This window comes from Lepidochelys kempii, chromosome 2 (genome assembly GCF_965140265.1).
Source record: "Lepidochelys kempii isolate rLepKem1 chromosome 2, rLepKem1.hap2, whole genome shotgun sequence".
NCBI classification, from domain to species: domain Eukaryota; kingdom Metazoa; phylum Chordata; order Testudines; family Cheloniidae; genus Lepidochelys; species Lepidochelys kempii.
In genome coordinates this window covers 217,964,244-217,977,189 of record NC_133257.1, presented here as the reverse complement: position 1 = coordinate 217,977,189, position 12,946 = coordinate 217,964,244, and the positions used below count along the sequence as shown (strand labels likewise).

Genomic DNA, 12,946 nt, shown 5'->3' with positions numbered 1-12,946 from the left:
AGCTTTGCTCTTTTTACTGAACAAAATGAAGTCAGGGAACTGCAACCAGTTAATTGATGTCATGTTTGCTTACATTAAAATGGTTAGTTCATTCATAGCTTCCATTATATCAGATCTGCAAAGATTTTGTTGTAGGAAATTGGTGGGGTTTGACAGTAAGAATTAATGGAGATATACATTAAAAGGTAAGACTGTCAGCTTTCCAGTGATCCCAGCGGGTACATTTTCTTGATGGCTGCTTCAGAATACTTCATGAAGCAAATGTCAAACTTGTCGAGGCTGTCACTGTGAAAATGATCCATGTAGCAAGGGTCTCCTTTCCTTGGGAAACAAACAGCTGCCTTATCATTGCATAGCTGCAGTGACAAACCTGCCATCTATCATAAGAAATTTATATTTGCTTCTAATATCTACTGGTAAAGAACTGTTCTAGTAATATTCCATATTCCTGTACTACCCTTCTTTATAAGATTTGTCAGTTATACTTTTTGAGAAGATTACAGGTTTTGGAAGAAAAATAGCTTATGCACTTCAGCACATGATGGTCTCTCTCTGTCTTTGCTGACTTATTAGTCTAATTTATCTCTGAATCTGTAACCACTTTTCTCCAAATTTGGCCTTTTATGCTGAAAATAAATAGGAATTTAACACAAAAAGAAAAACCACAGCAGCTTCTGAAATCCCTTCCTGATGAGGTATGTGGGAAGAACCTGGAAAATGTTTAAAGATAGATTTTACCTTCATCTCAGTGATGTTTTGATTAACAGAGTCTGTGTGATGTAACTGATAAAATATCTGGCTTCTACCTCAGACTTTAATGACATAAATATTATAGCTCAGATCTTAGTAAAGGAATGTTCTCAGATAGTCATTTTGCTCTGAAAAGAACTGCTACTGAACCTTAAGTGCTCCAGTAAAAACAAAAATAGTTAAGGGGAAAGGGAAACAAAAGATTTTAAGTACCAGTCAATGTGGCTTATGCATACAGGATATGTAGATACTTCTATAGTGTTATGTGCAAGCTGGGAAAGGGTTGCATGCTTCAGCACTGTCTTAATTAGGGGACCATCATGTCTTGAGCTGGGCACTTATCAATACCTTGTAATGAGTTTCAGAGGTCACTCAGAAGTTGTTGCTTTGACAAACTTAAAACTCAAGGCCATTCCCAATTGTAGGCTTTAGTGCCTCTTGACACTCAGTGCAGCAGTGTCTTGCAACAGGGATAGCAAAGATAGGTTCCCAAGGACCTCATCTGCATCAAGTCCCTTCACTGATTGTCTTCAGTGTACACCAATGTGTAAAGCTGCTTTGTTTCTGCTGAGATGGCCTATTCCACCCCTATTCCAGTGGTGAGTTACCCTGTACTGCCTGTATTAGCATGTTAATCAGGAAGGGCATATTTTGATCAAGCTTCACAATGCTCCTTTGGTGTGCTTATGACCTCCATAAGATCCAGGTCAGATGAACTGTCAGGATGAACAGCTCCGCAGTTCTTCTATTTATGCGTTTTCTCTGTGTAACATCTTTCATTCTTTTGGAGAATATACCAGGATTATTTTCCTTGCTCTTGAATAGAGTAAGTACTCTTTTTCTGTTATGTTTCTAGCCACTAACTAGTCCATTTTCAATACTTTTTGGTTGTTAAAGTTGGAAGTACTCTATATTTTTGATATCTTTGGAGTCTAATTGTAGTGGCCACCCTGACACCCTTACCAATGCTGAATAGTACCTTAATCCACAAATCATGGTAGTTCTTCCACAGTCAAGTTCTAGAATATGCCTTTCCACAATTAAGCTTTTAGACATTCTTTGTTGTACTACTGTATTGCAGGTCAGATGTTACTTTCCCCCTTGTTGGGATGTCCATAATATTATACTAGTAGCTACCTGTTGGGCTTTTAATCTATCTTAAATTTTGTGCATCACAAAATTGGTATCTTTATCCTATTAGATATTTCTGTGTAGTAGAAACAGGTAGGGTATTTAGATGTCTGTCTCTCCTTCTTGATACATAACAACACATTCCTTACTATTCTTTGTCATGAAACTGTAGGTTTAGAGTTTTCATATTTTTTTCTTACATATTACATATACAGAAGGGCAAATTATAGGTATGCTTTAGAGCACAAATCTATAACATTGTGTCTCATAGCACACTGAATAGACGGATGCTGTATGATACGTTCTATATATAGAATTGTCTCTAATTTCCTGTGAAGTTAGTAACTGTCTGATTCATTTCTTTTCTTCAAGACTTCAGATAGCCAGCTAATGGGACCATCAAGAAAGTGACATGTTTTTGAGTGAAAGGGATAAAAAAAGGAACACTCAAAACTCTGTGTGGTGTTCTTTCTTATATATGAACTGCAGCTTTTTCTTACTCTCACCCTTCCCTGTAAATGGGCTCGAGGTGACATGAATTTATGAGAGTTCATTTTGCTTTTATTTTTATACATGCTCACATGTGTTCAGTAAAGAAGACACCCTTTAAGCTTTTTATTTTCTTGGCGGTGTTTCTGTCATAATTAGCAGCTTTGTAGAAGTGAAAATAACATACTGGTACCTATAATTCTCCAAGGATAGTGGTTGTAATTCAATTTCTCACCAACTCTATCTGACCCATTTTTCCTGTCACTTTTCTTTAGTCTAAGGATAGCTGTGGGTATGACATGCTGCCTATGCCCCCAATTTGCATGGCCATACCTCCTCCTCTCCCTTTTTCAGCTTTTAAAATATGGATTTTAGGCTCCTATTTTTAACTTCTTGGACCCAGTTTATCCGTCTGAGCCATCAGATCCCAGTTACTGTGTGTAGACGGAGGAGTTTGATCTGTTATTATCACAACCATAAAAGAACAGCAATTACAGACAAGAAATCTTAATTTATTTCAATGTGAAAGTAATTCTAGGGCCGTTAAATGTAAATATGCTTCATATATTTTGGTGCTGTTAACTGAAATTACCATTAAACTCATTGTGTGCTCTGTATTGGCTCCCAATTTCATTTATTACTGCAATTCAGGATGTTGGTTACCATATGAACCACACTATAAAGCCTGGAATGACCTGGGAGACCTTGCCATCTGAGATGTCATTTTAGCAATTGTAGTGAGCCAGAGAGAAGTTACTGTCTGTCCCTGAAGTGGAACTCCTAGGTGTGGGTGGGATTACAATCTTGGAACAGAGCATTAGCTCTAGAACTAGTTCTCTCTTACAAGCCACCAGAGCCTGCGTTAAAGGATATTTTAGGAGACTATTGCAAGACATTTGTTCACATGGGCTTTTTCAGAATTTGGACCTGTTGTTATCAGTAGATGAAAACGGTAGAAACTAGGGTGAATTTGATCTTTGCCATCTATTAATAACAATTACGCCAATCTTTTTATATATGAACCCTAATATGAGAATATTCCATCTCAAGCTTTTCTAAAGCCTGTACAGTTTAAAAATCTATTAGAATATACTAGGCTATAAGCAGGATGGTTAAAATAAGCAAAAGGAAAATAGTAGAAATGTGAATCACTAATGCTAGTTATGAGGATAAATTTTGTGATGGCAGAGCATCTGTCCATTGGAAACTAGCATGTGACCATTTACCAGAAGCCACTAAATAGCCACCAATGGTATGAACGTTGTCTGCCAACCTGGACTGGTTTTGAATGAGCTGTAGCTCATGAAAGCTTATGCTCAAATAAATTGGTTAGTCTCTAAGGTGCCACAAGTACTCCTTTTCTTTTTGTGAATACAGACTAACACGGCTGCTACTCTGAAACCTTAAAAATAAAAGACTTTTGGGTAATTATTGTTCCCACCTAAGATTTGCCCTGCAAACATGCCTCTTCACTGTCTCTCATGAGAAAACTCAGTCTTGCTAGTGTAGAACAGTTGGTGTGTTCCAACTGTTGGTGAGTGAACCCTATATATGCACTCCATATAGTGTGGGTTCCTTAATGATGAGAAGCTGTATAACTGTAGGTGGTAATTAGTAAAGCAAATACATTAAACATGTTTAATCTTCAGTCTATTCAGCATCACTCCTTGATAATTAGGCTAAATAGTCCACTTAGCTGAAAATTCAAATATTGTGAATGACTTTAGAAACCGCAACCAGTTAAATACTCTGTATATAATAAGAAATCTTCCTGAAGTACAAGAAATCGTGTTTTCAAAAATTGTATGGAAACTATAATTTTACAGTAATAGCCAGTTAACAAACTGAAGGGATAGTGGGACCTGCCAGGTCAGGGGATTGTTAATATATCTGGAATGCTGGTCCAGATCCATTCCAAGTAACCTGGCAATCACATATAACTTCCAAATTAATAGGAATGCACATCACAAAAATTGCTATCGCAGTTGACATTAATTAGCACCCATGTCAGTCTCAGCAGAGAGGCCATGGACTGAATGAATATGGAATAAACTACCTTCTAGAGGTGGTCCCTCTAGGTTAAAGTTAAAGCACTTTGTAGAGAAATAAAGGGGAGCTGTTACAAAGCAGCTTAATTTGTTCCAGTGATGCTAAAAACTCACTAAAAATTCATATCATTTTTACCTTTACCATTTGTACTTGCACAAAGTGAAATTTTCACAACTTCTTGTTTGCCCCTGGAGATAATAAAAATCCCCTGATACCTATCCCTCCCTTGGGTCTCAGAGAGAATGTCAAGTGAGGTTACCCTCTTCTTTCCCTGTAGTTCCTGCCTGTAAGCCTCTCTCTGCTTCTTTGTTAGATGTGCAGGAGCTCAGAAGTAGGATCACAGGAGGAGTGTGTGGTGAAGAGTTGGGAGAGGGTATGTCAGGGCAGGAGTAAGTGTTGGGGAGAGTGGGAGTTGGGTGCTGGCAGCCAGGAAAGGATAAAGACTAAGGGAGACGGGTTGTTTGGGGGTGAAAGTCACATGCACTAGAAAAATGGTGAACCTTTGGACAATTCTTTAAAAATTTACAAATATGTGATGCTAACTTGCAGCTCCACTACAGATGAGTCACCCAGAAATGAAACATCTTGCTTGTCTGCCTAGAAGAACTCAGAGAGCTTCTACTAAACTTTGTTTTTTAATTCCCCACGATTTATTGTCTTCAGCACTCATGCAGACAACACATTTTACACGTTAGCTCAAGACTCATAGTCATCATGTGACCATGGGCTTCTCCACGTTTGTTTCTAGTCCCAGGCTATCCTTTATCTTCAGCATGAGGTTAAATCTTGGAAGTGTCTTGGGCACACCATTCCCTGCTTAAAACAGAAGGGGATACTGCTTTCATAATTGCATCAAATCAAGCAAACTATAGTAATTCATCTCCAGAAGCTACTGATTCCAGAGGCTGTAGTGGCAAAGTAGCCCATACACAAGACCAAATAATTAATAACAAAGAGGAGCATTACCAGATAATTGAAACTGTTGTCAAGATAGCCCTAAAACAGTTATTTGCTCATAACACCACAACAGATCACTGTGTTTCTCCAGTGAACTAAATCAAATGAACCAGGAGGGTGCACACATCCTATCCACGAACAGTCTTCTTCATCTGAACCATTATGTGACGTCTCACAAGGGTCAGCCAGTGGCAGCTCATGAGTTTTTTGACAACTGAAGCACAACTCACAAAATAGTTATTTATACACACACACAGCAGATATAATGTAGTAGCTATTAAAAGCTTACCTTATTTATAGCGAAGAAACAGCAGGCAGACCTGGGAGCCACCACTGCTGTCCGAACTGGTATGGGGCTTGGTGGCAGCTTCTCATGCACACACATGGAGCCTGCCCTGTGGGGTAGAACCAGCACTAGGCATAAGCAGACTAAGCAATTGCCAAGGGTCCCGAGCAGCTCAAGGGGGCCCCCTATTCATTATTAGTGTGTGTGGTGTGGGGGAGCCAAAAATATTCCTGCTTGTGGCCCACATTGGTCAAGCACCGGCAGGGCAATGGTGGAGGTGTAGGGCTCAGACCCCATCCCTAAGGTTGCCACCTTTCTAATTGCTGGTCACCCCCAAGACCCTGCCCATGCTCCACCTCTTCCCTTGAGGCCCTGCCCCCTTCTCCGCCTATTCCCCCCCAAGGCCCAGCCCCCATCTCTTACTCCTCTCTAGCCCATCCCCCGTCACTCCCTGAATCATCTAAAGTAGCCTGCTTGCAAGTAGGAGGTGATCCTGGCTGAGCAGGAGCTGGCACGGGTTAATGACCCAGTACCTCCCTCTGCTCTGCAGTAACTGGACTCTTGGTTTGGGACCCAGGTTCCTGAAAACTGGGCACCTGGCAACCCTAAATGGCACCCAGACACAGAAGACAAAAACTGGGTAAAACCTACCCAGTCCCTCCCCCCGCCCCATCCCGCAGAAAAAACCCTGCAGCCTGGGCCTCGCTGCTACAATTCTGCCATGGCCTCATCAAGTGGTAGTTACCACAGCAATGCCCTTATAAAGTGACTCCTGGGCCTGGTAAATTGCCATGGTAACGAGGCAGCTTCTTGGAGCACTATTAGCTATACCAAGAGTTGATCCTGACACAGCACTATGTTCTCCAAACTTTCTAGTGTTGCGTTTCACTGCTGGAGAGAATGAGTTGTGACATTTTAATCAAATCACAATTTGTCCTTAAATTTGTATCTATCTATCAACTACATAAAAAAGAATATGCAAAATGTATTCGGTAGCTTTTGGGAATTGCTTTATTAGGCTGCGCCTGACTTGCCTGGGCTGATGAGGTGCCTCTGAGCTCAGTACACATCCCTTCTCAGCAATATCTATATGAGACTTCTAAGAACATAAGAATGGCCATACTGGGTCAGACCAAAAGCCCATCTAGCCCAGTATCCTGTCTTCCAACGGTGGCCAATGCCAGGTGCCCCAGAGGGAATGAATAGAACAAGTAATCATCAAGTGATCCATCCCCTGTCTCCAATTCGCAGCTTCTCACAGACAGAGGCTAGGGACACCATCCCTGCCCATCCTGGCTAATAGCCATTGATGGACCTTTCCTCCATGAATTTATCTAGTTCTTTTTTTTAACCCTGTTATAGTCTTGGCCTTCACAACATGCTCTGTGAAGGAGTTCCACATGTTGACTGTGTGTTGTGTGAAAAATCTCATGGTACCTCAATCTCTCTGAGATTGAGGCACCATGGACTCCATTCCCACCAGGATGGAAATTACTTGGCAAAAATAGCTCATGAAAGTGAATGTATTTGCATTTTGTCCTTAGTAAGCAATGTAAATCAAAATGTTTCTTTCAAGGTGTGTGTGTGTGTGGGAGGGAGATTTATGTGCAGAATGTATTATGTACTTTCTAAATAGAACAGCTAACTCTGCAAATGTATGTTATGTATAGTGAAATGCGTGGCCATATTTACTTAGCTAGGTAGTTTCCATTGATACTCTATTTATCTGTATTATGGGCCCCATTGCCATAGTATTTGAGCACCTCAGAATATTTAATATTTTTATGCTCAACAAACCAGTGAATTAGGAAAGTGCTATTATTTCTATTTTACAGATGGGGAACTGAAGTACTGAGAGACAAAGTGACTTTTCCAGGGTCACGCAGGTAGCCTGCGGCAGAACAGGAAACAACCTAGGTCTCTTGTACCTAGGCTAGGATTCCAATCATTAGACAGTCCTCCCTCTGTGTAGCAGTGGTTGTCTACCGTTGATCCCTGGCAATGGGTTTTCATGTAAACCAGAACACTTTATATCACCCACATTTCAGTGTAATTTGTTTGTTTGTTTGTTTTTTTATTGAGACTGAGTAAGATTTCTTGTTTTGTAAAACAAAATGCAAACAGTTTGAAGATAGGACAGTCTGTACTGTGAATGTGTTTGCAGGACTGTTTCTGTTGAGATGTCCCATGAAATATTTTTTTAAGATGCCAAAATTTATACTTTGGAGGTCAACATTTCGTATTGGACACAAGATACTATTCATTCCTATGGAAGCAGGCATTATGATGTCACTTCATTTATTCAATATGCTCCAGAGGAGCTCAGAGTGAATTATGAGCCCTACTCCTGGAGTTGAAGTTGTAGAATATTGTAAGCATGCTGCTGCCTGACATGCTCATGTTTCCTATTTTAGACCTGACTGATCTTCAGATAACATATGGTGGTACAAGTAATTGGAAAATTGGCAGACCTGTCAAGAAAATATGCTAGATGGGACAAAAATACGATGCTGCAGCACATAAAGTGTCTCTGAAGTTAAATTTATGGTCTTTTATCAAATGGTGAAGTAAACGTATCTGGTCTTAAAAAAAATGAAACATTTTTCAATGGCAGATGCTATTCAAAAGTAATTTCTAGGACAGTGAAGAAAGTTCTTGCATTTTAAAAGCAATTTTGTGGAAACCTCCGGTCAAGAACCAAGGGGAGGTATGAAATAGTATCCACTACAAAAGTTTAAATATCATCAAATTTCACCTTTTATGTTTTAGAGGTTTCTTTCTTTGTGTAATGAGTCTCAAAGCAGCTAAATTAGTTGATGCTGCAGGTAAAAAATTTCTATTTAACTTTTGATTAAGATCACATTTCTAATCATTAAAATTATGTACTTATTGTAACGTCAGGGTTTATCAGTCATGTAAAAGAGTCTCAAAGAAAGGTATGGACAGGTTTGTTTCTATATGTGTTTGTTTCTTTTGAACATACGAACGGCTCTGCAGAATGTATGTCTCTTCAGCAACTCCAGTAATGGTTTTTTATTTTGTTTTATAGGAAGATGAAAATGAAGCTAAGGAAGAAAATCCATCCCAAGACCTGAACATGGAACAGAAAAATTCAAAAAAATAGAAGATTGCTGTCATGTTTGAAATATTTGCAAGTTGTGTAACAGCAGTTAAAGTTTCTCATTGTAAAATTTACAGAACATTCTCAATAAAGTCATTGAAAATTAAAATTCATGCTGCACTGAGGAATTGTGTAAGTGGCTCTTGGCGACGTTTATGATTATATTAAAATGTTGAGTTTTCAAGACTGGTACAGAATACCTGTAAAAATATAAAAGTTTTTAGAAATATATGCATAAGGGCAATGTGATCCTCTTTACTGATAACATTTGCTACTCAAACTTGTCAAACTTTTTCAATGTACCAAGCAGTGCACATCCTGAAAGGGCAGTAATAATTCAAAATCATTCAGGTATCCCTGAGCATAGATGCATAGTTCTTTGCATTTGATACTTAAGCATTTGGATAAATGCATGACTAATTAAATTGGTATCTAAACTTTTCTTCTTACAAGCCACTGAAGTAAAACTTAAATATTAAGATAAGCATGGTTTTCAAGGCATCTCCTAAAAGAATGTTCCTATGCAGACAATTTTATCTGCTTGTATGTCAAGTCATTTGAAATGTTTTATACTGCATTATTACTTTCCTCAATGTAAACTCTGTCTCCCTCAGGTGATCAGTGTCTTTGATAATATTCTCAAAAAGAAAAGGAGTACTTGTGGCACCTTAGAGACTAACCACAAGTACTCCTTTTCTTTTTGCGAATACAGACTAACACGGCTGTTACTCTGAAACCTTTGATAATATTGAGGTTTCCCCATTATTTCCCATTTCATCTACACATCAAATTTTAATCCTTCTGTCACAGTCCTTCTAATCGAAAAGGATTAGATAAACTTCTTGCTTTACCATTGCTCCTTAACTGAGCAGCAAGGACTTCAGAACACTTCCTTTACCAAGGTTAAGCATGTTGCTTTAAGATTTTTTGGTCCATGCTGGCCAATGAAAGACTAGTATGGGAAATCCAAATATAGGTTTCCTGCAAAGCAGTATGGAGCATTACAAATGAACCATATGAATTCGACACAAAGATATGAGTAATACTCATTGAAGAGAATGGGAATTACTCATATACTTCTGTGGGAGAATCCAACCTTAGGTTGACCTTTTCACTTTTCTACTACCTTGCACTTTCACTGGTATGCTGCATATTCCTTAATATACCATGTTGTTGGTGCTAATTTACTTTTTCCCTCATGCATGAACATTTTATCCATTTCAGGAATATTTTCAAATGTTCTTAGATGAAGGGGGAAAAAATACTCAAGAATATCCAGTAATATCCAGCAGGTTCCCTGCTGATCTGCAGGAGGTTCAAATCTATGTACTGTTGGACACATTTCAACCATAAAGTGTAACTATAATAAACTCCATTTTTTTAAAAAAAGAAAACCTTTATATAAACTATTAAATTTGAGATCATGTTTCCCAGCCTCAGCCTCTACTTCCTGATTTGAAATGGGCTGGGAGAATGGCATTATCTGATCTATCTAGCCAGTCTTTTTTATATAGTGTCTCTCGCCATCGTATTGAATTGCTGATAACTGCACAAATTGGCTCCCGGGAGAAGCAGCCAATGACGCCTGAGCAACAGCCAGGTTTGAGGGGTGGTTGGAGACATAAATATAAAGCTTAAGAGGGGAGACAGACTGTGCTGGGGGATATTCAAGAGAAGCAGGGTGTTCTGTAGCTGAAATTGTAGGGGGAGAGGCAGTTATTGGCAATGCGACAGACCTTTAAGAGAGAGCCATTTCTCCAACGCTGCTCTCTACAAGTGGCTGAAATATATCAGCCACCATACGTTTCTGCAGCCCACTGTCTACCACAATTCTGGATGTCTGGTTTGCTCCCTTCCACTCTGCAGCTCATCGAGGTGGATCAATGTTTTTGAGCTGCATGCTCTGGCCACACCCCCACTGCTATTACGTGCCACCAGATTTTCTGTCTCTGTGGCAGCAGGCAGTTGGCGGTTTGATTGTTTCTGCCTTCATTTCTTCACTTCTTTAAGTTTGTACCCCATTTTTCAGGCAGTTTTCTTTTCAGCTTCCTCCTCCTCCCTATGTTGGTTAACACTCCTGCAGTTTAACCCACCACGAGCTTCTGCTGCAATGTCTCCCTGCCAGGTTATCTGCCCCTAAACAGGCATGGCAAAGCAGCCAACAAAGCATTGGGTCAAATCAAGCAGTGTCCTATTTGTGAGGCAGCCTCCCCAAGCTTGGCAGATGGTGAGTTATACTAAGTCAGCTGACCCTAGTTCTGTTAACACCCAGGGCCAGAAGACAGAAAGGTATGTAGGGCTCTCTTTCCACCAAAGCAGCTGCAACTCCAATGTGGGAAAATGGACCAGAAACCCTAGTGCAGAACAGGCGAGACTCCAAAGGCGAGGCAGACCTCAGGCAGTCAACTTAGGGTCTGAGTCCCAATAGTCCCCCTCAGTCCAAATCTTGAAATGGGTCCTGTATGTCCTGGAGAAAGAAGCAGGGCTCCTAATCAGCCCCCTCCCTCCCAGTTTGACCTGGAGAGCTCATGACAGTGAATTCTCCCCCCCGTCACCCGCCACAGGGGCAATGGGACCCAACAGGGGAGGATTCAGAGACAGATTTCTCAAGAGGGCTTCAGGCCCTAATGAAGGCATGCTGCAAAAGGTCTCACCAAAGCTGAAGCACAGTTTCTGTGCTCCCAAAGCATGGGAAAAGAGCTAGAAAATCAAAGAAGGCAAAAAAGGGGAAAAAAAAACAGAAAATCCAGAAGATATGAGTCCTCCTCCTCCTCCCCTTGCCTCTCCTCCACTGAGGAAGGTGAGTTGTCAGACTTTGAATCAAAACAGGACTTGGGGAAAAAATAGAACAGGGGGGTTTTAACCCCTGAAGAATTTCAGACTGTGCAGTAAGGTTGTCTCCATGATTCAAATTCAACCTGAACAGGCTCCTGAGAGTAAGTCTCAAAGTAAATTTGTCTCACCAAAATCTTCTCCTGTGGCTGTGATATCCATTCACTCCTCCTTTGAGGAAGTGCTTAAGGATTAATGGAACACACCTGATATGAGCAAGCATATTAACAAGAGCAACCTCAGGCACTATAGCATTCAGGAACCAAAGGGGTCTATTGTTGAAGTATCAAGGGTCGATGCCGCTATAGTGCCCTTTGTGAGCGATATGGTTATTCCCTCAGAGGGGGAGTTGTACCCTAAAGATCCTATGGGTAGAATGGTAGAAGCCATTCATTCTCAAAAAGGACTTTGAGGCTTTCTCTGCCATTTTCAGGGCATCCCTAACAGCTATCTACTTTGCAAGAGCATCTATCTCCTGGCTGGAAGATTTCAGAGCCCTTAAGGACAGACTTTGGTTCCATTTTAAAGAATGTCTGCCTAGCAACAGCATTTGTAGCTGATGCCTCAATGGATGCAATAAGGTTCTCAACCTGAGCCCTGGCTTCCAGATCAGTAGCCAGGCACCACCTATGGCTCTGACCTGAAAGATGGATATGCACTCTAAACAGGACCTGTGCTTGGCCAAGCTTACAGGCTCCCTCCTTTTTGGAGAAAAGCTGGATAAGGTGGATAATGCTGCAAAATTCAAAAAGTCTTTCCCCTTACCATGAAGTGCCCTCATGGGAGAATATAGGTCAGCCTTCAGACAGCAGCACTTCTTTCTGCCTTTGTCTTCACAGAAGTACCAGTGAAGGGACAACAGGTTATCCAAAGGAAAACCGTGAAATCCAGGTTTGGGGGAAAGTCCAAAGGGCACGCAAACCCCCACCCACAATCCACTTTATGACAGAGATCTCATAGGCCTCCACCTAGAACTGAAGCTAGGGGACAGAATTTCCCACTTCCTAGAGCAGTGGTTTTCATTGACCACAGACAAGTAGGCCAAGGAGATAGGGAGCCTGGGATATTCCCTTGGGTGCAGGCTCCACCCCATCTATTCTGCATCCAGTCTTCCAATGACCCGTAAAGTGCTGTTTGATCCAGAATGAAATATCTTATTTTCCGGATACTACTCCATCTTCATTGTGCAGAAGCACATGGGGAGGGTGGGGGTGGTATCAGAAAGCCATTCTTAGACTCAAAAGGCTCAACAAAAGGACGAAGAAAATGAAGTTTTGAATGCAGACTGTGGCCTCTACAGTGTCATCCCTCTCCCGAGGGGACTTCTTGAT

At 40.7% G+C, this 12,946-nt stretch overlaps 1 protein-coding gene across 4 annotated transcripts in view; it reads left to right on the top strand.

The window, feature by feature from the left end:
* PHF14 (PHD finger protein 14) overlaps positions 1–8,892 on the top strand; it is a 302,241-nt gene extending 293,349 nt beyond the window's left edge. For all 4 annotated transcript variants that reach the window (XM_073333845.1, XM_073333843.1, XM_073333842.1 and 1 more), the window contains one exon: positions 8,712–8,892. In XM_073333845.1, coding sequence (XP_073189946.1) covers positions 8,712–8,786 — 75 coding nt within the window. In that variant the 3' untranslated portion in view covers positions 8,787–8,892. The remainder of the gene's footprint in view (positions 1–8,711) is intronic.
* Positions 8,893–12,946: the final 4,054 nt, after the last annotated feature.